General features: G+C 48.9%; 1 protein-coding gene across 1 annotated transcript; it reads left to right on the top strand.

The window, feature by feature from the left end:
* Nucleotides 1-236: 236 nt before the first annotated feature.
* LOC124017989 (centrosomal protein of 76 kDa-like) lies at nucleotides 237-25,243 on the top strand. The gene is made up of 12 exons (XM_046333240.1): nucleotides 237-500; nucleotides 806-961; nucleotides 1,841-1,928; nucleotides 2,019-2,243; nucleotides 3,533-3,718; nucleotides 4,179-4,276; nucleotides 7,252-7,380; nucleotides 9,412-9,606; nucleotides 13,049-13,215; nucleotides 17,267-17,600; nucleotides 23,955-24,172; nucleotides 24,939-25,243. Exons 1-12 carry the CDS (start codon nucleotides 438-440, stop codon nucleotides 25,075-25,077), a joined length of 1,998 nt encoding a protein of 665 aa, XP_046189196.1. The 5' UTR covers nucleotides 237-437; the 3' UTR covers nucleotides 25,078-25,243.
* Nucleotides 25,244-27,640: the final 2,397 nt, after the last annotated feature.

Here is a 27,640-nt window from a genome sequence, read left to right as displayed (position 1 = left end):
CTACAAACTGGTCCTTGTGGGTCCTTCTATAACCGAGTAGTTTATCCCTGACGATTTATAGAAATATAAAATATTGAATGAAAATAAAGCAAATACACGTTAAACAAGAGTCAGTCTTCAAAAAGTGAGGATTTTATGTAATACTTGGTGTGATTATTGTTATTTAATGGAATGGTTTTGTCCTTAGTTGAGACTTTAATTAGACGAGCCGCTTCAGGCAATGAGGAAGACACATGCCCGCTTCCTTTTCCACAGTTTAAACTGGCAGTTGTTATTGTTGTGGAGGTCTGGGATTGAAGTTTTTGCAGATGGATTTTCCCGATCCTTCGTGTTATTCAGGCAAATAAGACAACTATACGCCATTTTACATGTAGCACTTCTTACCACACGTTGCAGTGTCGTGTTCATTTAGTAAAACGGGTGTAAAGTCTACCGAGATGTCTCTGCCACCGGAGAAAGCATCTGAACTAAAGCAGATCATACACAACCATCTGATCAAGGTAGCTACTTACCGAAGCATTTAAAAATGATCATTACCAATCTGATAGCTATATGAAGTCATTAAAACTCGTTTTTTCAACCACTCCACAAATGTCTTGTTAACAAACTATTGTTTCAGCAAGTCGGTTAGGACGTCTACTTTGTGCATGACACAAGTCATGCACAGATTAATTCACTGTATCTAGCTATGTACAGGGAAACACTTCTAGTTAAAGAGAGACTGTTGCCATTGAGGGAGAACAGCCAGGAGTTGAACCATTCTGTTCTATGATTTAGTGACTCGTAGTAACGTGTGTTTTGTCAGATGAACATCCATAGGAAGATCAGGGATGTGTTGGCGGAGACCGTGAGAGAGGATCTGGACCCTGGACATAGCTCTCTGTCTGAGGAGGACTTCCTCCGGGCTCTGCAACGCAGGGGAATCGTAGACGATGTCATGAAGGATCTTCATTTCTCCAAGGTGAGTTATGGGAAATCCTCCGTTCAGCACGTTTTATTATCGGAGGTTGAATGCGGCTTTCTACAGAAGTTCAGATAGGACATGAATATACACAACAATTAATTCCCTTGTTATGTCGAGATCACAACTTATCTCATGGTCACTACATAACAAACGTTGTTTAATTGAGACCACGAGATAATCGAAAGTACCACACATCATCCATTCATTTGTTCAGATGCACCGTGCAGGATTTAACCACCTCATCAAGGAGTCCTGTGGCTGTATTGGTCACAATGCACTCCTGGGGCATTTAAGCCCCGAACAATGCCTGACAAGCAGCCCTGTCTCCCAGGCTGTGTACCGCCCCCAAGACCACAGCCAATCACATGCAAGTTTGACAGTGTTCATGACAAGTTGTGATCTCAACATAATGAGGGGGTTTGTAGTGTTCATAAGTTGTGATCTCAACATAATGAGGGGTTTGTAGTGTTCATAAGTTGTGATCTCAACATAATGAGGGGGTTTGTAGTGTTCATAACATTAGTTGTGATCTCAACATAATGAGGGGTTTGTAGTGTTCATAAGTTGTGATCTCAACATAATGAGGGGTTTGTAGTGTTCATAAGTTGTGATCTCAACATAATGAGGGGTTTGTAGTGTTCAGGACATAAGTTGTGATCTCAACATAATGAGGGGTTTGTAGTGTTCAGGACATAAGTTGTGATCTCAACATAATGAGGGGTTTGTAGTGTTCATAACATAAGTTGTGATCTCAACATAATGAGGGGTTTGTAGTGTTCATAACATAAATAAGTTGTCATCTCAACATAATGAGGGGTTTGTTTTATGTCCTCTCTGGTCTTCCGTACCTTCATAACGTTGACAGTGTTTTGACAGGAAGTGCCTGACACTGAGTTAGGACTCCAGAACACACCGAAGCCTGCAACTCACTTTATTGACAAGGACCCGACGAAGCTCAAGAAAAGTAAGAAACTGTCACCGAGGAGATTGAGCGAGAACCTGACGTTCCCTTACTACTGTTCAGGGTCAAACGATTGTATTTCTGTCCTCCCAGCCAACATGGACCCAGCGAGGAGGTACCTGTACCTCCAGGTCCTGGGGGGTAAGGCCTTTCTAGAGCACCTCCAGGAGCCAGAGCCTCTACCTGGTCAGGTCTGCTCCACCTTCACCCTCTACCTGCACTTCAGGAACCAGCGCTTCCGCTCCAAGCCTGTCCCCTGTGCCTGTGAGCCAGACCTGCAGGAGGGCTTCCTGCTGGAGATACACAGAGAGGGACTGGGTAAAGACGGGTTGACTTCCTGATGTTACACAACTGGTTTACTGTAGACAACATTGTCTCCTTTAATTTATCTTTAATCCTGTTTACTAGTAGTCCTGTTTACTAGTAGTCCTGTTTACTAGTAGTCCTGTTTACTAGTAGTCCTGTTTACTAGTAGCCCTGTTTACTAGTAGCCCTGTTTACTAGTAGCCCTGTTTACTAGTAGTCCTGTTTACTAGTAGCCCTGTTTACTAGTAGCCCTGTTTACTAGTAGTCCTGTTTACTAGTAGTCCTGTTTACTAGTAGCCCTGTTTACTAGTAGCCCTGTTTACTAGTAGCCCTGTTTACTAGTAGTCCTGTTTACTAGTAGTCCTTTTTACTATAGTATACTTGGCTCATTGAGCTCTAGCGACTCCTTGTGGCAGGCCAGGTGCCTGCAGGCTGACCTCGGTCGTCAGTTTGAACGGTGTTTCCTCTGACACGGTGGTGCGGCTGGCTTCCTGGTTAAACCTGACAGTGTTTCCTCTGACACGGTGGTGCGGCTGGCTTCCTGGTTTAGTGGGCTGTGTTTCCTCTGACACGGTGGTGCGGCTGGCTTCCTGGTTAAACCGGCTGTGTTTCCTCTGACACGGTGATGCGGCTGGCTTCCTGGTTAAACCTGGCGGTGTTTCCTCTGACACGGTGGTGCGGCTGGCTTCCTGGTTTAGTGGGCTGTGTTTCCTCTGACACGGTGGTGCGGCTGGCTTCCTGGTTAAACCGGCTGTGTTTCCTCTGACACGGTGGTGCGGCTGGCTTCCTGGTTAAACCGGCTGTGTTTCCTCTGACACGGTGGTGCGGCTGGCTTCCTGGTTAAACCGGCTGTCTTTCCTCTGACACGGTGGTGCGGCTGGCTTCCTGGTTAAACCTGGCGGTGTTTCCTCTGACACGGTGGTGCGGCTGGCTTCCGGGTTAAACCGGCTGTGTTTCCTCTGACACGGTGGTGTGGCTGGCTTCCTGGTTAAACCGGCTGTGTTTCCTGTGACTCGGTGGTGCGGCTGGCTTCCGGGTTAAACCTGTCGGTGTTTCCTCTGACACGGTGGTGCGCCAGGCATTCCAGTTTAAACCTGGCGGGTGTTAAGAAGCGCGGTTTGTCGGGTCACGTTTCAGAGGACGCACAACTCGTCTCCAGAGCCCGTTGGGGAGTCGATGAGACAAGATGGGAATTGGGGAAGAAAAGGGGATACAACAACAACAACAACAACAACGTAATAACTGATCATCTCTGAACAGGCTTATTGTCCGTGACCTTCCTTTGTCTCTGTGTCTTACAGGCGATGGCAGTAAGATGGCAGATGCCACCACGATGTTGTCTATCTGTGACCCGGTCCACCTGGTGTTGATAAAGAGAGACGCGTCCAGCGAGACCACCCTGGTCTCCTCTTACTTCCTGGACTGGAGGACCGTCCTCTCCTCTCCCTCTGGGAAGACCAGCATTGCCGTAGAGCTGCTTGGAGTCGGTAAGGACGCTAAGGGTTAAACTATTTGAGGTTTAAATTTCTGAAGGAAAATTAACCTGCATTTTCTATGAATTAGCCTGATTTACACCCAGTTAAATACATAGAAATGAAAGACTAAAGAGAGGGAACACATCCTGTCTGCTGTTCTGGGTTTCTGTTCTGTTCCAACTGTCGGTAGTGAATGTAAGGTGTTTCTGTTCTGTCCTAACAGGTAGTGAATGGAAGGTGTTTCTGTTCTGTCCTAACAGGTAGTGAGTGTAAGGTGTTTCTGTTCTGTCCTAACAGGTAGTGAGTGGAAGGTGTTTCTGTTCTGTCCTAACAGGTAGTGAGTGGAAGGTGTTTCTGTTCTGTCCTAACAGGTAGTGAGTGGAAGGTGTTTCTGTTCTGTCCTAACAGATGTTCAGTATATCTCCTCTGTATCCTAACAGGTGTTCAGTATATCTCCTCTGTATCCTAACAGGTAGTGAATGTAAGGTGACGGCCGGTGTACTCAACATGAGTCTTGACCTTTACCCTCCTCTGTCAGAGATCCTGTCACCTGACATCATCACCACACAGGTCAGAGACTGGTCGTAATGCTGCTATGCTCTGTCATGTTGTCACGCTATGATTCACTTCCTTCCTAAGAGGCAGACATATGGTTCCTCCCTAAGAGGCAGACATATGGTTCCTCCTTAAGAGGCAGACATATGGTTCCTCCCTAAGAGGCAGACATATGGTTCCTCCCTAGGAGGCAGACATATGGTTCCTCCCTAGGAGGCAGACATGTGGTTCCTCCCTAGGAGGCAGACATGTGGTTCCTCCCTAGGAGGCAGACATGTGGTTCCTCCCTAGGAGGCAGACATGTGGTTCCTTCCTAAGAGGCAGACATATGGTTCCTCCCTAAGAGGCAGACATATGGTTCCTCCTTAAGAGGCAGACATATGGTTCCTCCCTAAGAGGCAGACATATGGTTCCTCCCTAAGAGGCAGACATGTGGTTCCTCCCTAGGAGGCAGACATGTGGTTCCTCCCTAGGAGGCAGACATGTGGTTCCTCCCTAGGAGGCAGACATGTGGTTCCTCCCTAGGAGGCAGACATGTGGTTCCTCCCTAGGAGGCAGACATGTGGTTCCTCCCTAGGAGGCAGACATGTGGTTCCTCCCTAGGAGGCAGACATGTGGTTCCTCCCTAGGAGGCAGACATGTGGTTCCTCCCTAGGAGGCAGACATGTGGTTCCTCCCTAGGAGGCAGACATGTGGTTCCTCCCTAGGAGGCAGACATGTGGTTCCTCCCTAGGAGGCAGACATGTGGTTCCTCCCTAGGAGGCAGACATGTGGTTCCTCCCTAGGAGGCAGACATGTGGTTCCTCCCTAGGAGGCAGACATGTGGTTCCTCCCTAGGAGGCAGACATGTGGTTCCTCCCTAGGAGGCAGACATGTGGTTCCTCCCTAGGAGGCAGACATGTGGTTCCTCCCTAGGAGGCAGACATGTGGTTCCTCCCTAGGAGGCAGACATGTGGTTCCTCCCTAGGAGGCAGACATGTGGTTCCTCCCTAGGAGGCAGACATGTGGTTCCTCCCTAGGAGGCAGACATGTGGTTCCTCCCTAGGAGGCAGACATGTGGTTCCTCCCTAGGAGGCAGACATGTGGTTCCTCCCTAGGAGGCAGACATGTGGTTCCTCCCTAGGAGGCAGACATGTGGTTCCTCCCTAGGAGGCAGACATGTGGTTCCTCCCTAGGAGGCAGACATGTGGTTCCTCCCTAGGAGGCAGACATGTGGTTCCTCCCTAGGAGGCAGACATGTGGTTCCTCCCTAGGAGGCAGACATGTGGTTCCTCCCTAGGAGGCAGACATGTGGTTCCTCCCTAGGAGGCAGACATGTGGTTCCTCCCTAGGAGGCAGACATGTGGTTCCTCCTAGGGAGGCAGACATGTGGTTCCTCCCTAAGAGGCGGAACCTCCCTAAGAGGCAGACATATGGCTCCTCCCTAAGAGGCAGACATATGGCTCCTCCCTAGGAGGCAGACATATGGCTCCTCCCTAGGAGGCAGACATATGGCTCCTCCCTAGGAGGCAGACATATGGCTCCTCCCTAAGAGGCAGACATATGGCTCCTCCCTAAGAGGCAGACATATGGCTCCTCCCTAAGAGGCAGACATATGGTTCCTCCCTAAGAGGCAGACATATGGTTCCTCCCTAGGAGGCAGACATATGGTTCCTCCCTAGGAGGCAGACATATGGCTCCTCCCTAGGAGGCAGACATATGGCTCCTCCCTAGGAGGCAGACATATGGCTCCTCCCTAGGAGGCAGACATATGGCTCCTCCCTAGGAGGCAGACATATGGCTCCTCCCTAGGAGGCAGACATATGGCTCCTCCCTAAGAGGCAGACATATGGCTCCTCCCTAAGAGGCAGACATATGGCTCCTCCCTAAGAGGCAGACATATGGTTCCTCCCTAAGAGGCAGACATATGGCTCCTCCCTAAGAGGCGGAACCTCCCTAAGAGGCAGACATATGGCTCCTCCCTAAGAGGCAGACATATGGCTCCTCCCTAAGAGGCAGACATATGGCTCCTCCCTAAGAGGCAGACATATGGCTCCTCCCTAAGAGGCGGAACCTCCCTAAGAGGCAGACATATGGCTCCTCCCTAAGAGGCAGACATATGGCTCCTCCCTAAGAGGCAGACATATGGCTCCTCCCTAAGAGGCAGACATATGGCTCCTCCCTAAGAGGCAGACATATGGCTCCTCCCTAAGAGGCAGACATATGGCTCCTCCCTAAGAGGCAGACATATGGCTCCTCCCTAAGAGGCGGAACCTCCCTAAGAGGCAGACATATGGTTCCTCCCTAAGAGGCAGACATATGGTTCCTCCCTAAGAGGCAGACATTTATATGGTTCCTTCCTAAGAGGCAGACATATGGTTCCTCCCTAAGAGGCAGGGGTTGATAGTGTTTATTGTTTACAGCAGTCCCTAAGAGGCAGGGGTTGATAGTGATTGTTACTGGTGTTTATTGTTTACAGCAGTCCCTAAGAGGCAGGGGTTGATAGTGATTGTTACTGGTGTTTATTGTTTACAGCAGTCCCTAAGAGGCAGACATATGGCTCCTCCCTAAGAGGCGGAACCTCCCTAAGAGGCAGACATATGGCTCCTCCCTAAGAGGCAGACATATGGCTCCTCCCTAAGAGGCAGACATATGGCTCCTCCCTAAGAGGCAGACATATGGCTCCTCCCTAAGAGGCAGACATATGGCTCCTCCCTAAGAGGCAGACATATGGCTCCTCCCTAAGAGGCAGACATATGGCTCCTCCCTAAGAGGCAGACATATGGTTCCTCCCTAAGAGGCAGACATATGGTTCCTCCCTAAGAGGCAGACATTTATATGGTTCCTTCCTAAGAGGCAGACATATGGTTCCTCCCTAAGAGGCAGGGGTTGATAGTGTTTATTGTTTACAGCAGTCCCTAAGAGGCAGGCGTTGATGGTGTTTATTGTTTACAGCAGTCCCTAAGAGGCAGGGGTTGATAGTGATTGTTACTGGTGTTTATTGTTTACAGCAGTCCCTGGAGCGGCAGAAGACGGCGGAGAAGGAGAGGCTGTTTCTGGTTTATGCCAAACAGTGGTGGAGAGAGTTTCTAGAGATCAGACCTGCCAACCAATCCAAACTGGTCAAGATCTTTGCTCAGGTCCTCACATTGTTAATACTTGTGTATTAATATAATACTGATGTGTTAGTGTTTAATAATATTCAAAAACATTGTTTTGTGTGTGTTTTTTAGGATGAGAATGGTGTCAACCGGACAGTGTGTTAGCCGTGCTGGGTGTTAGCCGTGCTGGGTGTTAGCCGTGCTCTGCTGGGTGTTAGCCGTGCTCTGCTGGGTGTTAGCCGTGCTCTGCTGGGTGTTAGCCGTGCCCTGCTGGGTGTTAGCCGTGCCCTGCTGGGTGTTAGCCGTGCCGTGCTGGGTGTTAGCCGTGCTGGGTGTTAGCCGTGCTGGGTGTTAGCCGTGCTGGGTGTTAGCCGTGCTGGGTGTTAGCCGTGCCGTGCTGGGTGTTAGCCGTGCCGTGCTGGGTGTTAGCCGTGCTGGGTGGTAGTCGTGCCGTGCTGGGTGTTAGCCGTGCTGGGTGTTAGCCGTGCTGGGTGTTAGCCGTGCTGGGTGGTAGCCGTGCTGGGTGTTAGCCGTGCTGGGTGGTAGCCTTGCCGTACTCTGGGTGTTAGCCATGCCGTGCTGGGTGTTAGCCGTGCCCTGCTGGGTGTTAGCCGTGCCCTGCTGGGTGTTAGCCGTGCCCTGCTGGGTGTTAGCCGTGCTGGGTGTTAGCCGTGCCGTGCTGGGTGTTAGTCGTGCCGTGCTGGGTGTTAGCCGTGCTGGGTGGTAGCCGTGCTGGGTGTTAGCCGTGCCGTGCTGGGTGTTAGCCGTGCTGGGTGGTAGTCGTGCCGTGCTGGGTGTTAGCCGTGCTGGGTGTTAGCCGTGCTGGGTGTTAGCCATGCTGGGTGTTAGCCGTGCTGGGTGGTAGTCGTGCCGTGCTGGGTGTTAGCCGTGCTGGGTGTTAGCCGTGCTGGGTGGTAGCCTTGCCGTACTCTGGGTGTTAGCCGTGCCGTGCTGGGTGTTAGCCGTGCCGTGCTGGGTGTTAGCCGTGCCGTGCTGGGTGTTAGCCGTGCCGTGCTGGGTGTTAGCCGTGCTGGGTGTTAGCCGTGCTGGGTGTTAGCCGTGCTGGGTGTTATCCGTGCCGTGCTGGGTGTTAGCCGTGCTGGGTGGTAGTCGTGCCGTGCTGGGTGTTAGCCGTGCTGGGTGTTAGCCGTGCTGGGTGGTAGCCTTGCCGTACTCTGGGTGTTAGCCGTGCCGTGCTGGGTGTTAGCCGTGCTGGGTGTTAGCCGTGCTGGGTGTTAGCCGTGCTGGGTGGTAGCCTTGCCGTACTCTGGGTGTTAGCCGTGCCGTGCTGGGTGTTAGCCGTGCCCTGCTGGGTGTTAGCCGTGCCGTGCTGGGTGTTAGCCGTGCCGTGCTGGGTGTTAGCCATGCCGTGCTGGGTGTTAGCCGTGCTGGGTGTTAGCCGTGCCGTGCTGGGTGTTAGCCGTGCTGGGTGTTAGCCGTGCTGGGTGGTAGCCGTGCCGGGTGGTAGCCGTGCCGTGCTGGGTGTTAGCCGTGCCGTGCTGGGTGTTAGCCGTGCCGTGCTGGGTGGTAGCCGTGCCGTGCTGGGTGTTAGCCTAGCTGGGTGTTAGCCGTGCTGGGTGTTAGCCGTGCCGTGCTGGGTGTTAGCCGTGCCGTGCTGGGTGTTAGCCGTGCCGTGCTGGGTGTTAGCCGTGCTGGGTGTTAGCCGTGCTGGGTGGTAGCCGTGCCGTGCTGGGTGTTAGCCGTGCTGTGCTGGGTGTTAGCCGTGCCGTGCTGGGTGGTAGCCTAGCTGGGTGTTAGCCGTGCTGGGTGTTAGCCGTGCTGGGTGGTAGCCGTGCCGTGCTGGGTGGTAGCCTAGCTGGGTGTTAGCCTAGCTGGGTGTTAGCCTAGCTGGGTGTTAGCCGTGCTAGGTGTTAGCCGTGCCGTGCTGGGTGGTAGCCTAGCTGGGTGTTAGCCGTGCCGTGCTGGGTGGTAGCCTAGCTGGGTGTTAGCCGTGCTGGGTGGTAGCCGTGCCGTGCTGGGTGTTAGCCGTGCTGGGTGTTAGCCTAGCTGGGTGTTAGCCGTGCTAGGTGTTATCCGGGCTGTATTTGAACTTTGCTGTGTTGCTTGCAGGATGAGAATGGCGTCAACAGGCCGGTGTGTTCCTACGTGCGTGTCCTGCGTGCTGGTCGTCTCCTGGAGAGTCCCCGTCAGGCGGCCCGCTTCGTTAGCCTGCTGGGCCTGGAGAAAGCCCCTGTGGTCGGGGGAGGAGGAGGTGGCAAACAGGAGCAGTGGTGCTCCCTTCTCGCCTTCCTCTGTAGAAACAAGGTGAGGACCGGCTCTGTTCTGAACCACACACACACAGCCGTAAGCATTTAGACAGCTGTAATGCTATGATGTCTTTAACCTCTGAACTCCTCTCTCTGTGTTCTAATCCTCAGTGGTGGAATTGTAAAATAATTGATTTCTGAAACGGTTAGACGGCCTGTTATGAGAAGATTTATTTATATCCTGATGGACGGTTCTGGGATTTCCCCAGTGCAGCAGAATGAATAAATGCCTCCCCTTTTCTATCCTCTCTCCTCTCCTCTTCTATCCCCTCCCCTCCCCTCTTCTATCCCCTCCCCTCCCCTCTTCTATCCCTTCCCCTCCCCGTTTCTATCCCCTCCCCTCCCCTCTTCTATCCCCTCTCCTCCCCTCTCCTCTCCTCTTCTATCCTCTCTCCTCTCCTCTTCTATCCCCTCCCCTCTTCTATCCCCTCCCCTCTTCTATCCTCTCTCCTCCCCTTTCCTCTCCTCTTCTATCCTCTCTCCTCTTCTATCCTCTCCCCTCCCCTCTCCTCTTCTATCCTCTCCCCTCTCCTCTCCATCCTCTCTCCTCCCCTCTCCTCTTCTATCCTCTCTCCTCCTCTCCCCTCCCCTCTCCTCTTCTATCCTCTCCCCTCTCCTCTTCTATCCTCTCCCCTCCCCTCTCCTCTTCTATCCTCTCCCCTTCTATCCTCTCCTCTCCGCCTCCTCTATCCTCTGAGACATGATGACCAGCCCTGTGGGTTAGAGTTAGGAACTGAGACATGATGACCAGCCCTGTGGGTTAGAGTTAGGAACTGAGACACGATGACCAGCCCTGTGGGTTAGAGTTAGGAACTGAGACCAGACTGAGACATGATGACCAGCCCTGTGGGTTAGAGTTAGGAACTGAGACATGATGACCAGCCCTGTGGGTTAGAGTTAGGAACTGAGACATGATGACCAGCCCTGTGGGTTAGAGTTAGGAACTGAGACATGATGACCAGCCCTGTGGGTTAGAGTTAGGAACTGAGACATGATGACCAGCCCTGTGGGTTAGAGTTAGGAACTGAGACACGATGACCAGCCCTGTGGGTTAGAGTTAGGAACTGAGACATGATGACCAGCCCTGTGGGTTAGAGTTAGGAACTGAGACATGATGACCAGCCCTGTGGGTTAGAGTTAGGAACTGAGACATGATGACCAGCCCTGTGGGTTAGAGTTAGGAACTGAGACATGATGACCAGCCCTGTGGGTTAGAGTTAGGAACTGAGACATGATGACCAGCCTTGTGGGTTAGAGTTAGGAACTGAGACATGATGACCAGCCCTGTGGGTTAGAGTTAGGAACTGAGACCAGACTGAGACATGATGACCAGCCCTGTGGGTTAGAGTTAGGAACTGAGACATGATGACCAGCCCTGTGGGTTAGAGTTAGGAACTGAGACATGATGACCAGCCCTGTGGGTTAGAGTTAGGAACTGAGACACGATGACCAGCCCTGTGGGTTAGAGTTAGGAACTGAGACATGATGACCAGCTCTGTGGGTTAGAGTTAGGAACTGAGACCAGACTGAGACATGATGACCAGCCCTGTGGGTTAGAGTTAGGAACTGAGACATGATGACCAGCCCTGTGGGTTAGAGTTAGGAACTGAGACATGATGACCAGCCCTGTGGGTTAGAGTTAGGAACTGAGACCAGACTGAGACATGATGACCAGCCCTGTGGGTTAGAGTTAGGAACTGAGACATGATGACCAGCCCTGTGGGTTAGAGTTAGGAACTGAGACCAGACTGAGACATGATGACCAGCCCTGTGGGTTAGAGTTAGGAACTGAGACACGATGACCAGCCCTGTGGGTTAGAGTTAGGAACTGAGACCAGACTGAGACATGATGACCAGCCCTGTGGGTTAGAGTTAGGAACTGAGACATGATGACCAGCCCTGTGGGTTAGAGTTAGGAACTGAGACCAGACTGAGACATGATGACCAGCCCTGTGGGTTAGAGTTAGGAACTGAGACATGATGACCAGCCCTGTGGGTTAGAGTTAGGAACTGAGACATGATGACCAGCCCTGTGGGTTAGAGTTAGGAACTGAGACACGATGACCAGCCCTGTGGGTTAGAGTTAGGAACTGAGACATGATGACCAGCCCTGTGGGTTAGAGTTAGGAACTGAGACACGATGACCAGCCCTGTGGGTTAGAGTTAGGAACTGAGACATGATGACCAGCCCTGTGGGTTAGAGTTAGGAACTGAGACACGATGACCAGCCCTGTGGGTTAGAGTTAGGAACTGAGACATGATGACCAGCCCTGTGGGTTAGAGTTAGGAACTGAGACATGATGACCAGCCCTGTGGTTTAGAGTTAGGAACTGAGACCAGACTGAGACATGATGACCAGCCCTGTGGGTTAGAGTTAGGAACTGAGACATGATGACCAGCCCTGTGGGTTAGAGTTAGGAACTGAGACCAGACTGAGACATGATGACCAGCCCTGTGGGTTAGAGTTAGGAACTGAGACATGATGACCAGCCCTGTGGGTTAGAGTTAGGAACTGAGACATGATGACCAGCCCTGTGGGTTAGAGTTAGGAACTGAGACACGATGACCAGCCCTGTGGGTTAGAGTTAGGAACTGAGACACGATGACCAGCCCTGTGGGTTAGAGTTAGGAACTGAGACACGATGACCAGCCCTGTGGGTTAGAGTTAGGAACTGAGACACGATGACCAGCCCTGTGGGTTAGAGTTAGGAACTGAGACATGATGACCAGCCCTGTGGGTTAGAGTTAGGAACTGAGACATGATGACCAGCCCTGTGGGTTAGAGTTAGGAACTGAGACACGATGACCAGCCCTGTGGGTTAGAGTTAGGAACTGAGACATGATGACCAGCCCTGTGGGTTAGAGTTAGGAACTGAGACCAGACTGAGACACGATGACCAGCCCTGTGGGTTAGAGTTAGGAACTGAGACATGATGACCAGCCCTGTGGGTTAGAGTTAGGAACTGAGACATGATGACCAGCCCTGTGGGTTAGAGTTAGGAACTGAGACACGATGACCAGCCCTGTGGGTTAGAGTTAGGAACTGAGACACGATGACCAGCCCTGTGGGTTAGAGTTAGGAACTGAGACCAGACTGAGACATGATGACCAGCCCTGTGGGTTAGAGTTAGGAACTGAGACATGATGACCAGCCCTGTGGGTTAGAGTTAGGAACTGAGACATGATGACCAGCCCTGTGGGTTAGAGTTAGGAACTGAGACACGATGACCAGCCCTGTGGGTTAGAGTTAGGAACTGAGACCAGACTGAGACATGATGACCAGCTCTGTGGGTTAGAGTTAGGAACTGAGACCAGACTGAGACATGATGACCAGCTCTGTGGGTTAGAGTTAGGAAACTGAGACCAGACTGAGACATTTTTTTTGGTCTTTCCAGGGAGACTGTGACATCTCTCTGATCTGATTGGTTGTGCGTTTCCAGGGCGACTGTGAGGACCATGCCACCCTGCTGTGCAGTCTGCTGCTGGGGTTCGGCCTGGATGCCTACGTGTGTGTTGGCACTAAGCCCAAGAGCCTGGCACACACCTGGGTGATGACCAGGGGCACTGACAGCACCATCACCTTCTGGGAGAGCCTGACCGCACACAGGTGAGACTGAAGCCCGGTTCAGATACAACGGCCCCACCTGAGACGAGACACAACCAGACTGTTTCACCATGTTGTAGCTGACCTGAGACGAGACACAACCAGACTGTTTCACCATGTTGTAGCTGACCTGAGACGAGACACAACCAGACTGTTTCACCATGTTGTAGCTGACCTGAGACGAGACACAACCAGACTGTTTCACCATGTTGTAGCTGACCTGAGACGAGACACAACCAGACTGTTTCACCATGTTGTAGCTGACCTGAGACGAGACACAACCAGACTGTTTCACCATGTTGTAGCTGACCTGAGACGAGACACAACCAGACTGTTTCACCATGTTGTAGCTGACCTGAGACGAGACACAACCAGACTGTTTCACCATGTTGTAGCTGACCTGAGACGAGACACAACCAGACTGTTTCACCATGTTGTAGCTGACCTGAGACGAGACACAACCAGACTGTTTCACCATGTTGTAGCTGACCTGAGACGAGACACAACCAGACTAGAGACGTCACTACAGACCCTGGATCAGCGGTCTGAGCCACTGTATCTCAGTACTCGAGGCGTCACTACAGACCCTGGATCAGTGGTCTGAGCCACTGTATCTCAGTACTCGAGGCGTCACTACAGACCTGGGTTTGGTCACAGGCTGTGTCACAACCGGCCTTGACCGGGAGTCCCATAAAACGGTGCACAATTAGCTCATCGCTCTCTAGCGACTCCATGTGGCGGGCCGGGCGCCTGCAGGCTGACCTCGATGGTCAGTTGAACAGTGTTTCCTCCGACACGGTGGTGCGGCTGGCTTCCGGGTTTAGCGGGCGGGTGTTAAGAAGTGCGGTTTGTCGGGTCATGTTTCAGAGGACACACGGCTGGACCTTCGTCTCCAGAGCCCGTAGGGGAGTCGATGACAAGATGGGAATTGGGGAGAAAAAAAATAAATACCAGACACAGTTCAGACCGTTTCCATGGTAATGCTGCCTCCTTACAATGACATGATTTCTTTGAAACAGAGTTGCCACTTGTTGTAGCAGCTAGGTGTTGTAGCAGCAAGGCAACAAGGTGTTGTAGCCGCTAGGTGTTGTAGCAGCGAGGTGTTGCAGCAGCAAGGCAACAAGGTGTTGTAGCCGCTAGGTGTTGCAGCAGCTAGGTGTTGCAGCAGCAAGGCAACAAGGTGTTGTAGCAGCTAGGTGTTGCAGCAGCAAGGCAACAAGGTGTTGTAGCCGCTAGGTGTTGTAGCAGCGAGGTGTTGCAGCAGCAAGGCAACAAGGTGTTGTAGCCGCTAGGTGTTGCAGCAGCTAGGTGTTGCAGCAGCAAGGCAACAAGGTGTTGTAGCCGCTAGGTGTTGTAGCAGCTAGGTGTTGCAGCAGCTAGGTGTTGCAGCAGCAAGGCAACAAGGTGTTGTAGCCGCTAGGTGTTGCAGCAGCAAGGCAACAAGGTGTTGTAGCCTCTAGGTGTTGCAGCCTCTAGGTGTTGTAGCCGCTAGGTGTTGTAGCCGCTAGGTGTTGTAGCCGCTAGGTGTTGTAGCAGCTAGGTGTTGTAGCAGCTAGGTGTTGCAGCCTCTAGGTGTTGTAGCCGCTAGGTGTTGTAGCCGCTAGGTGTTGTAGCCGCTAGGTGTTGTAGCCTCTAGGTGTTGTAGCCTCTAGGTGTTGTAGCAGCTAGGTGTTGTAGCAGCTAGGTGTTGTAGCCGCTAGGTGTTGTAGCAGCTAGGTGTTGTAGCCGCTAGGTGTTGTAGCCGCTAGGTGTTGTAGCAGCTAGGTGTTGTAGCAGCTAGGTGTTGCAGCAGCTAGGTGTTGTAGCAGCAAGGCAACAAGGTGTTGTAGCAGCTAGGTGTTGCAGCAGCAAGGCAACAAGGTGTTGTAGCCGCTAGGTGTTGCAGCAGCAAGGCAACAAGGTGTTGTAGCCGCTAGGTGTTGTAGCAGTGAGGTGTTGCAGCAGCTAGGTGTTGCAGTAGCTAGGTGTTGCAGCAGCTAGGTGTTGCAGTAGCTAGGTGTTGTAGCCGCTTGGTGTTGCAGCTAGGTGTTGCAGCCGCGAGGTGTTGTAGCAGCTAGGTGTTGTAGCAGCTAGGTGTTGTAGCAGCTAGCTGTTGTAACCGCTAGGTGTTGTAGCCACTAGGTGTTGTAGCCTCTAGGTGTTGTAGCCGTGAGGTGTTGCAGCCGCTAGGTGTTGTAGCCGCTAGGTGTTGTAGCAGCTAGGTGTTGTAGCAGCTAGGTGTTGCAGCCTCTAGGTGTTGTAGCCGCTAGGTGTTGTAGCCGCTAGGTGTTGTAGCCGCTAGGTGTTGTAGCCTCTAGGTGTTGTAGCCTCTAGGTGTTGTAGCCTCTAGGTGTTGTAGCCTCTAGGTGTTGTAGCAGCTAGGTGTTGTAGCCGCTAGGTGTTGTAGCAGCTAGGTGTTGTAGCCGCTAGGTGTTGTAGCCGCTAGGTGTTGTAGCAGCTAGGTGTTGTAGCAGCTAGGTGTTGCAGCAGCTAGGTGTTGTAGCAGCAAGGCAACAAGGTGTTGTAGCAGCTAGGTGTTGCAGCAGCAAGGCAACAAGGTGTTGTAGCCGCTAGGTGTTGCAGCAGCAAGGCAACAAGGTGTTGTAGCCGCTAGGTGTTGTAGCAGTGAGGTGTTGCAGCAGCTAGGTGTTGCAGTAGCTAGGTGTTGCAGCAGCTAGGTGTTGCAGTAGCTAGGTGTTGTAGCCGCTTGGTGTTGCAGCTAGGTGTTGCAGCCGCGAGGTGTTGTAGCAGCTAGGTGTTGTAGCAGCTAGGTGTTGTAGCAGCTAGCTGTTGTAACCGCTAGGTGTTGTAGCCACTAGGTGTTGTAGCCTCTAGGTGTTGCAGCCGTGAGGTGTTGTAGCCTCTAGGTGTTGCAGCCTCTAGGTGTTGTAGCAGCTAGGTGTTGTAGCAGCTAGATGTTGTAGCCTCTAGGTGTTGCAGCAGCTAGATGTTGTAGCCTCTAGGTGTTGCAGCCGTGAGGTGTTGTAGCCTCTAGGTGTTGTAGCCTCTAGGTGTTGCAGCCGTGAGGTGTTGTAGCCTCTAGGTGTTGTAGCCTCTAGGTGTTGCAGCCTCTAGGTGTTGTAGCAGTTAGATGTTGTAGCCTCTAGGTGTTGCAGCCGCGAGGTGTTGTAGCCTCTAGGTGTTGTAGCAGCTAGGTGTTGTAGCAGCTAGGTGTTGTAGCAGCTAGGTGTTGTAGCAGCTAGGTGTTGTAGCAGCTAGGTGTTGTAGCCGCTAGGTGTTGTAGCCGCTAAGTGTTGTAGCCGCTAGGTGTTGTAGCAGCTAGGTGTTGTAGCCTCTAGGTGTTGTAGCCTCTAGGTGTTGTAGCAGCTAGGTGTTGTAGCAGCTAGGTGTTGTAGCCGCTAGGTGTTGTAGCCGCTAGGTGTTGTAGCAGCTAGGTGTTGTAGCCGCTAGGTGTTGTAGCCGCTAGGTGTTGTAGCAAACAAGTTTCATGAAATACATTCACCAGGAAAGTTACACAGTTTGAGACTCGTCAGAGAAATATCAACAAGCTAGGCTAGCTATTACTGCAGCAAAACAGCTAGCTATTACTGCAGCAAAACAGCTAGCTATTACTGCAGCAAAACAGCTAGCTATTACTGCAGCAAAACAACTAGCTATTACTGCAGCAAAACAGCTAGCTATTACTGCAGCAAAACAACTAGCTGCCTGCTTGGCTAACTAGTTAGCTGCTTGTCTGAACACAGAAAGTCAGCGCACTGTTCTCTGATTTGTCTAAAGCGAGTCGCAAGGTTTTCGCTAAGTTTTGACATGTTGAATTTTGGAAGCTCCAGCTAGCCAACGTGAGATGTTCCTAAAACTGTTTCAGATCAAACAAACTGTGTTCTTCAACTGCATAAAACACATCAGAGGTGTTTTAAATGTGAACTGGGCTTAACAACACCTGCAAGAATGAAGTCCTCTGTCTCTCTGGCGGAGTTTCTGATAGGTCAACGGAGTCCCCTGCACCAGGGTGCAGCATGGTTATGAATAGAGCTGCGATGATCTCTAGTCTGTACGTCAGTAGCATGTCTGTTCTACACAATATATTTCTACCTATTCAATCATTTTGTTTCAGGTACCTCCACCAGGCCATTGACCCAGACGCCCCTCCCCTGGCCCCCCAGCCCCGCCCCTCCTATCCCTACAGGACCATCGGCTGTGTGTTCAACCACAGGTCCTTCCTGGCCAACTGCCAGCCTTCGGACGCCGTGGAACTCTGCTCGTTCGCCTTCCACAACCAGTCCCAGTGGAAGGCTATGAGTGAGGAGGCTGTTGGCTCAGTCTGCTCCCCGGGCAGCACCACCTCTCTGCCCCCTCTACCTCCTCTCTGTGGCCCCTCCCTGGAGCCCAGCGCTGCCTCCAACCAGCTGGAACTGGAGCTGAGGTACCTGGTGGTGGAACACAGGAAGGTGAGAGTACGAACAACTGCGTACAGGTTGGCTCAGTTTAACCTGTAACACCTGTCAGAGCCCATACCTGTCAGAGCCCATACCTGTCAGAGCCCACACCTGTCAGAGCCCACACCTGTCAGAGCCCACACCTGTCAGAGCCCACACCTGTCAGAGCCCACACCTGTCAGAGCCCATACCTGTCAGAGCCCACACCTGTCAGAGCCCACACCTGTCAGAGCCCACACCTGTCAGAGCCCACACCTGTCAGAGCCCACACCTGTCAGAGCCCACACCTGTCAGAGCCCACACCTGTCAGAGCCCACACCTGTCAGAGCCCATACCTGTCAGTCATGTTGTGTCTCTACAGTACAGGATATTAACATGGTCTCTGTGTGTCTAGTCATGTTACATTTACATTACATTTAAGTCATTTAGCAGACGCTCTTATCCAGAGCGACTTACAAATTGGTGCATTCACCTTATGACATCCAGTGGGACAGTCACTTAACAATAGTGCATCTAAAACTTAGGGGGGGTGGGGTGAGAGGGATTACTTAACCTATCCTAGGTATTCCTTAAAGAGGTGGGGTTTCAGGTGTCTCCGGAAGGTGGTGATTGACTCCGCTGTCCTGGCGTCGTGAGGGAGTTTGTTCCACCATTGGGGGGCCAGGGCAGCGAACAGTTTTGACTGGGCTGAGCGGGAGCTGTACTTCCTCAGTGGTAGGGAGGCGAGCAGGCCAGAGGTGGATGAACGCAGTGCCCTTGTTTGGGTGTAGGGCCTGATCAGAGCCTGGAGGTACTGAGGTGCCGTTCCCCTCACAGCTCCGTAGGCAAGCACCATGGTCTTGTAGCGGATGCGAGCTTCAACTGGAAGCCAGTGGAGAGAACGGAGGAGCGGGGTGACGTGAGAGAACTTGGGAAGGTTGAACACCAGACGGGCTGCGGCGTTCTGGATGAGTTGAAGGGGTTTAATGGCACAGGCAGGGAGCCCAGCCAACAGCGAGTTGCAGTAATCCAGACGGGAGATGACAAGTGCCTGGATTAGGACCTGCGCCGCTTCCTGTGTGAGGCAGGGTCGTACTCTGCGGATGTTGTAGAGCATGAACCTACAGGAACGGGCCACCGCCTTGATGTTAGTTGAGAACGACAGGGTGTTGTCCAGGATCACGCCAAGGTTCTTGGCGCTCTGGGAGGAGGACACAATGGAGTTGTCAACCGTGATGGCGAGATCATGGAACGGGCAGTCCTTCCCCGGGAGGAAGAGCAGCTCCGTCTTGCCGAGGTTCAGCTTGAGGTGGTGATCCGTCATCCACACTGATATGTCTGCCAGACATGCAGATATGCGATTCGCCACCTGGTCATCAGAAGGGGGAAAGGAGAAGATTAATTGTGTGTCGTCTGCATAGCAATGATAAGAGAGACCATGTGAGGTTATGACAGAGCCAAGTGACTTGGTGTATAGCGAGAATAGGAGAGGGCCAAGAACAGAGCCCTGGGGGACACCAGTGGTGAGAGCGCGTGGTGAGGAGACAGATTCTCGCCACGCCACCTGGTAGGAGCGACCTGTCAGGTAGGACGCAATCCAAGCGTGGGCCGCGCCGGAGATGCCCAACTCGGAGAGGGTGGAGAGGAGGATCTGATGGTTCACAGTATCGAAGGCAGCCGATAGATCTAGAAGGATGAGAGCAGAGGAGAGAGAGTTAGCTTTAGCAGTGCGGAGCGCCTCCGTGATACAGAGGAGAGCAGTCTCAGTTGAATGTTGTGTCTCTATAGTACAGGATATTAACATGGTCTCTGTGTGTCTAGTCATGTATATCTACAGTACAGGATATTAACATGGTCTCTGTGTGTCTAGTCATGTTGTGTCTCTATAGTACAGGATATTAACATGGTCTCTGTGTGTCTAGTCATGTTGTGTCTCTATAGTACAGGATATTAACATGGTCTCTGTGTGTCTAGTCATGTTGTGTCTCTATAGTACAGGATATTAACATGGTCTCTGTGTGTCTAGTCATGTTGTGTCTCTATAGTACAGGATATTAACATGGTCTCTGTGTGTCTAGTCATGTTGTGTCTCTATAGTACAGGATATTAACATGGTCTCTGTGTGTCTAGTCATGTTGTGTCTCTACAGTACAGGATATTAACATGGTCTCTGTGTGTCTAGTCATGTTGTGTCTCTATAGTACAGGATATTAACATGGTCTCTGTGTGTCTAGTCATGTTGTGTCTCTATAGTACAGGATATTAACATGGTCTCTGTGTGTCTAGTCATGTTGTGTCTCTATAGTACAGGATATTAACATGGTCTCTGTGTGTCTAGTCATGTTGTGTCTCTATAGTACAGGATATTAACATGGTCTCTGTGTGTCTAGTCATGTTGTGTCTCTATAGTACAGGATATTAACATGGTCTCTGTGTGTCTAGTCATATATATCTATAGTACAGGATATTAACATGGTCTCTGTGTGTCTAGTCATGTTGTGTCTCTATAGTACAGGATATTAACATGGTCTCTGTGTGTCTAGTCATGTTGTGTCTCTACAGTACAGGATATTAACATGGTCTCTGTGTGTCTAGTCATGTTGTGTCTCTATAGTACAGGATATTAACATGGTCTCTGTGTGTCTAGTCATGTTGTGTCTCTACAGTACAGGATATTAACATGGTCTCTGTGTGTCTAGTCATGTTGTGTCTCTATAGTACAGGATATTAACATGGTCTCTGTGTGTCTAGTCATGTTGTGTCTCTACAGTACAGGATATTAACATGGTCTCTGTGTGTCTAGTCATGTATATCTACAGTACAGGATATTAACATGGTCTCTGTGTGTCTAGTCATGTTGTGTCTCTATAGTACAGGATATTAACATGGTCTCTGTGTGTCTAGTCATGTTGTGTCTCTATAGTACAGGATATTAACATGGTCTCTGTGTGTCTAGTCATATATATCTATAGTACAGGATATTAACATGGTCTCTGTGTGTCTAGTCATGTTGTGTCTCTATAGTACAGGATATTAACATGGTCTCTGTGTGTCTAGTCATGTTGTGTCTCTACAGTACAGGATATTAACATGGTCTCTGTGTGTCTAGTCATGTTGTGTCTCTATAGTACAGGATATTAACATGGTCTCTGTGTGTCTAGTCATGTTGTGTCTCTACAGTACAGGATATTAACATGGTCTCTGTGTGTCTAGTCATGTTGTGTCTCTATAGTACAGGATATTAACATGGTCTCTGTGTGTCTAGTCATGTTGTGTCTCTACAGTACAGGATATTAACATGGTCTCTGTGTGTCTAGTCATGTATATCTACAGTACAGGATATTAACATGGTCTCTGTGTGTCTAGTCATGTTGTGTCTCTATAGTACAGGATATTAACATGGTCTCTGTGTGTCTAGTCATGTTGTGTCTCTACAGTACAGGATATTAACATGGTCTCTGTGTGTCTAGTCATGTTGTGTCTCTATAGTACAGGATATTAACATGGTCTCTGTGTGTCTAGTCATGTATATCTATAGTACAGGATATTAACATGGTCTCTGTGTGTCTAGTCATGTTGTGTCTCTATAGTACAGGATATTAACATGGTCTCTGTGTGTCTAGTCATGTTGTGTCTCTACAGTACAGGATATTAACATGGTCTCTGTGTGTCTAGTCATGTTGTGTCTCTACAGTACAGGATATTAACATGGTCTCTGTGTGTCTAGTCATGTTGTGTCTCTATAGTACAGGATATTAACATGGTCTCTGTGTGTCTAGTCATGTTGTGTCTCTATAGTACAGGATATTAACATGGTCTCTGTGTGTCTAGTCATGTTGTGTCTCTACAGTACAGGATATTAACATGGTCTCTGTGTGTCTAGTCATGTTGTGTCTCTATAGTACAGGATATTAACATGGTCTCTGTGTGTATATATTGGCTCATGGGTCTGTGTATCCACATACAGACCCACACATACAGTCAGAGCCGGCTCTAGCCTTTTGGGGGCCCTAAGGGGCATTTTGTCCCTCAAAAACCTGGAACCTGTATTATAGTAGATCTCTGTGTCTGTATTATAGTAGATCTCTGTGTCTGTGTTATAGTAGATCTCTGTATTATAGTAGATCTCTGTATTATAGTAGATCTCTGTATTATAGTAGATCTCTGTGTCTGTATTATAGTAGATCTCTGTATTATAGTAGATCTCTGTCTGTATTATAGTAGATATCTGTGTCTGTATTATAGTAGATCTCTGGGTCTGTATTATAGTAGATCTCTGGGTCTGTATTATAGTAGATCTCTGGGTCTGTATTATAGTAGATCTCTGTATTATAGTAGATCTCTGGGTCTGTATTATAGTAGATCTGTGTCTGTATTATAGTAGATCTCGGTGTCTGTATTATAGTAGATCTCTGTGTCTGTGTTATAGTAGATCTCTGTGTCTGTTATAGTAGAGCTCTGGGTCTGTATTATAGTAAATATCTGTGTCTGTGTTATAGTAGATCTGTCTGTATTATAGTAGATCTGTGTATTATAGTAGATCTCTGTTTTATAGTAGATCTCTGTATTATAGTAGATATCTGTTTTATAGTAGATCTCTGTGTCTGTATTATAGTAGATCTCTGTATTATAGTACATCTCTGTATTATAGTAGATCTCTGTGTCTGTATTATAGTAGATATCTGTTTTATAGTAGATCTCTGTGTCTGTATTATAGTAGATCTCTGTATTATAGTACATCTCTGTATTATAGTAGATCTCTGTCTGTATTATAGTAGATCTCTGTGTCTGTATTATAGTAGATCTCTGGGTCTGTATTATAGTAGATCTCTGGGTCTGTATTATAGTAGATCTCTGTGTCTGTATTATAGTAGATCTCTGTGTCTGTATTATAGTAGATATCTGTGTTATAGTAGATCTCTGTATTATAGTAGATCTCTGTATTATAGTAGATCTCTGTGTCTGTATTATAGTAGATCTCTGTATTATAGTAGATCTCTGTGTCTGTATTATAGTAGATCTCTGGGTCTGTATTATAGTAGATCTCTGGGTCTGTATTATAGTAGATCTCTGGGTCTGTGTTATAGTAGATCTCTGTGTCTGTGTTATAGTAGATCTCTGTATTATAGTAGATCTCTGTGTCTGTATTATAGTAGATCTCTGTCTGTATTATAGTAGATCTCTGTGTCTGTATTATAGTAGATCTCTGTGTCTGTGTTATAGTAGATATCTGTGTCTGTATTATAGTAGATCTCTGGGTCTGTGTTATAGTAGATCTCTGTGTCTGTATTATAGTAGATCTCTGTGTCTGTATTATAGTAGATCTCTGTGTCTGTATTATAGTAGATCTCTGTGTCTGTATTATAGTAGATCTCTGTGTCTGTGTTATAGTAGATATCTGTGTCTGTATTATAGTAGATCTCTGTGTCTGTATTATAGTAGATCTCTGTGTCTGTATTATAGTAGATCTCTGTCTGTATTATAGTAGATCTCTGTGTCTGTATTATAGTAGATCTGTGTGTCTGTATTATAGTAGATCTCTGTGTCTATGTTATAGTAGAGCTCTGTGTCTGTATTATAGTAGATCTCTGTGTCTATGTTATAGTAGATCTGTGTGTCTGTATTATAGTAGATCTCTGTGTCTATGTTATAGTAGATCTCTGTGTCTGTATTATAGTAGATCTCTGTATTATAGTAGATCTCTGTGTCTGTATTATAGTAGATCTCTGTGTTATAGTAGATCTCTGTGTCTGTATTATAGTAGAGCTCTGTGTCTGTGTTCTAGTAGATCTCTGTGTCTGTATTATAGTAGATCTCTGTGTCTGTATTATAGTAGATCTCTGTGTCTGTGTTATAGTAGATCTCTGTATTATAGTAGATCTCTGTATTATAGTAGATCTCTGTGTCTGTATTATAGTAGATCTCTGTATTATAATAGATCTCTGTGTCTGTGTTATAGGAGATCTCTGTATCTCCCTCTAGGGTCTGTATTATAGTAGATCTCTGTATTATAGTAGATCTCTGTGTCTGTATTATAGTAGATCTCTGTGTTATAGTAGATCTCTGTATCTCCCTCTAGGGTCTGTATTATAGTAGATCTCTGTATTATAGTAGATCTCTGTGTCTGTATTATAGTAGATCTCTGTATTATAGTAGATCTCTGTCTGTATTATAGTAGATCTCTGTCTGTATTATAGTAGATCTCTGTGTTATAGTAGATCTCTGTATCTCCCTCTAGGGTCTGTATTATAGTAGATCTCTGTATTATAGTAGATCTCTGTATTATAGTAGATCTCTGTATTATAGTAGATCTCTGTCTTTATTATAGTAGATGTCTGTATTATAGTAGATCTCTGTATTATAGTAGATCTCTGTGTCTCCCTCCAGGACCTTGGCCTGGCCACAGTGTGGGATGACCACCTGTCCTACGTCCTGTCCTCCGCCCTGGCGGCGTACGAGCTGGAGCGCTGCACGGGGACTTCCTGTGGTAACGAGGAGTTTCAGGATGCTGTGCGGAGGGCGGTGCCGGACGGACACACCTTCAAAGGTTTCCCTATCCACTTCCTGCACCACAACGCACGGCGAGCCTTCGCTACCTGCCTCAGGTAACTATAGCAACGCACGGCAACACGCGATCCTTCGCTACCTGCCTCAGGTAACTATAGCAACGCACGGCAAGACACGTCGAGCCTTCGCTACCTGCCTCAGGTAACTATAGCAACGTACCGCAAAACACGCGATCCTTCGCTACCTGCCTCAGGTAACTATAGCAACGCACGGCAACATAACTGAGCCTTCTCTACTTGCCTCCGGTAACTATAGCAACGCACTGCAACACACGTCGAGCCTTCATTACTTGCCTCCGGTAACTATAGCATCGTACCGCAACACACGTTGAGCCTTCGCTACTTGCCTCTGGTAACTATAGCAACGCACCGCAACACACGTCGAGCCTTCGCTACCTGCCTCAGGTAACTATAGCAACGCACGGCAACACACGTGAGCCTTCGCTACTTGCCACCGGTAACTATAGCAACGTACCGCAACACACGTTGAGCCTTCGCTACTTGCCTCCGGTAATTATAGCAACGCACTGCAACACACGCGATCCTTCGCTACCTGCCTCAGGTAACTATAGCAACGCACCGCTACACACGTCGAGCCTTCTCTACCTGCCTCAGGTAACTATAGCAACGCACCGCTACACACGTCGAGCCTTCGCTACTTGCCTCAGGTAACTATAGCAACACTGAATATTTCCAGCTTTTAGACACCTCACAATTGTATAAGTTGATCAGGTAAATGAAGGACAGGAGAAGTGTGTGTTGTCATGGATACTGAAGTGATGTGTGACTGTTGTTGTTTGGGCAGGTCTCCGTTCTGTGACGAGATAGTGTGTTGCCGTGGGGACCACGTGAGGCTGGCGGTGCGTGTCCGGGTGTTTGCGTACCCCGAGTCTGCCTGTGCCGTCTGGGTGATGTTCGCCTGCAAGTATCGTTCTGTACTCTGACCCCTGACCTCACGCCCTCACCGTTGGAGGAACATCAAGTTAACAGTGGGGTTAACTGGTCTAGTGGGTTAACTGGTCTAGGAACAGTGGGCTAACTGGTCTAGGAACAGTGGGTTAACTGGTCTAGGAACAGTGGGTTAACTGGTCTAGGAACAGTGGGTTAACTGGTCTAGGAACAGTGGGTTAACTGGTCTAGGAACAGTGGGTTAACTGGTCTAGGAACAGTGGGCTAACTGGTCTAGGAACAGTGGGTTAACTGGTCTAGGAACAGTGGGTTAACTGGTCTAGGAACAGTGGGTTAACTGGTCTAGGAACAGTGGGTTAACTGGTCTAGGAACAGTGGGTCAACTGGTCTAGGAACAGTGGGTCAACTGGTCTAGGAACAGTGGGTCAACTGGTCTAGGAACAGTGGGTTAACTGGTCTAGGAACAGTGGGTTAACTGGTCTAGGAACAGTGGGTTAACTGGTCTAGGAACAGTGGGTTAACTGGTCTAGGAACAGTGGGGTTAACTGGTCTAGGAACAGTGGGTTAACTGCCTGTTCAGGGGCAGAACCACAGATTTGACAGACTTACTGTAGGTACCGATACCAGATGTATTGCGATTCGATACTGTGATCTTATTGCTATTCCCAAACATGTAATGTCCTGATATGTAACTATTGATTCCCTCCTGTCACTACAATGTGTTGTCTTTCTACTGTCTTATTACAGACTTTGTTTACTCTATGAGAATGTATTTATAGCTACATATATCTTTTTCTAAATAAATTATTTACTTTTTTAAAAATTGAGTGAGTTTGAATTGTAATTTAACTAAATGTGATTGATCAGAACTTGTTTGTGTTATCTAGTCAAACAGGTTTAATTACTAGAGTTTAAACCCACCATGAAGGTATTAAACAGTAGATGTGTAATAACATTGTTCCTGTTATCTAGTCAAACAGGTTTAATTACTAGAGTTTAAACCCACCATGAAGGTATTAAACAGTAGATGTGTAATAACATTGTTCCTGTTATCTAGTCAAACAGGTTTAATTACTAGAGTTTAAACCCACCATGAAGGTATTAAACAGTAGATGTGTAATAACATTGTTCCTGTTATCTAGTCAAACAGGTTTAATTACTAGAGTTTAAACCCACCATGAAGGTATTAAACAGTAGATGTGTAATAACATTGTTCCACCACTAGATGGCGAGTGAAGACCAGCAGAGACGGTGAAGGTTGAACTGACTGAACTAGAGGCTCCATTCCTCCAGTAGTGATGCTGTTCAGTGTAATCACTGTCTAGAGAATACCGACCCTCTCGTCCTCCTCACATCCACATCTAATGAACTGACTGAACTAAAGGCTCCATCCATTCCTCCAGTAGTGATGCTGTTCAGTGTAATCACTGTCTAGAGAATACCGACCCTCTCGTCCTCCTCACATCCACATCTAGTGAACTGACTGAACTAAAGGCTCCATCCATACCTCCAGTAGTGATGCTGTTCAGTGTAATCACTGTCTAGAGAATACCGACCCTCTCGTCCTCCTCACATCCACATCTAATGAACTGACTGAACTAAAGGCTCCATCCATTCCTCCAGTAGTGATGCTGTTCAGTGTAATCACTGTCTAGAGAATACCGACCCTCTCGTCCTCCTCACATCCACATCTAATGAACTGACTGAACTAAAGGCTCCATCCATTCCTCCAGTAGTGATGCTGTTCAGTGTAATCACTGTCTAGAGAATACCGACCCTCTCGTCCTCACATCCACATCTAGTGAACTGACTGAACTAAAGGCTCCATCCATACCTCCAGTAGTGATGCTGTTCAGTGTAATCACTGTCTAGAGAATACCGACCCTCTCGTCCTCCTCACATCCACATCTAGTGAACTGACTGAACTAAAGGCTCCATCCATACCTCCAGTAGTGATGCTGTTCAGTGTAATCACTGTCTAGAGAATACCGACCCTCTCGTCCTCCTCACATCCACATCTAGTGAACTGACTGAACTAAAGGCTCCATCCATACCTCCAGTAGTGATGCTGTTCAGTGTAATCACTGTCTAGAGAATACCGACCCTCTCGTCCTCCTCACATCCACATCTAGTGAACTGACTGAACTAAAGGCTCCATCCATACCTCCAGTAGTGATGCTGTTCAGTGTAATCACTGTCTAGAGAATACCGACCCTCTCGTCCTCCTCACATCCACATCTAATGAACTGACTGAACTAAAGGCTCCATCCATTCCTCCAGTAGTGATGCTGATCAGTGTAATCACTGTCTAGAGAATACCGACCCTCTCGTCCTCCTCACATCCACATCTAATGAACTGACTGAACTAAAGGCTCCATCCATTCCTCCAGTAGTGATGCTGTTCAGTGTAATCACTGTCTAGAGAATACCGACCCTCTCGTCCTCCTCACATCTGGTGAACTGACTGAACTAAAGGCTCCATCCATTCCTCCAGTAGTGATGCTGTTCAGTGTAATTAATCACTGTCTAGAGAATACCGACCCTCTCCTCCTCACATCCACATCTAGTGAACTGACAAACAAAATGATTCATAAAACA

Source organism: Oncorhynchus gorbuscha, unplaced genomic scaffold (assembly GCF_021184085.1).
Source record: "Oncorhynchus gorbuscha isolate QuinsamMale2020 ecotype Even-year unplaced genomic scaffold, OgorEven_v1.0 Un_scaffold_360, whole genome shotgun sequence".
Classification (NCBI taxonomy): Eukaryota; Metazoa; Chordata; class Actinopteri; order Salmoniformes; family Salmonidae; genus Oncorhynchus; species Oncorhynchus gorbuscha.
Note: the sequence above shows the minus strand (reverse complement) of the source record. Positions and strands in the feature narration are given on the sequence as shown.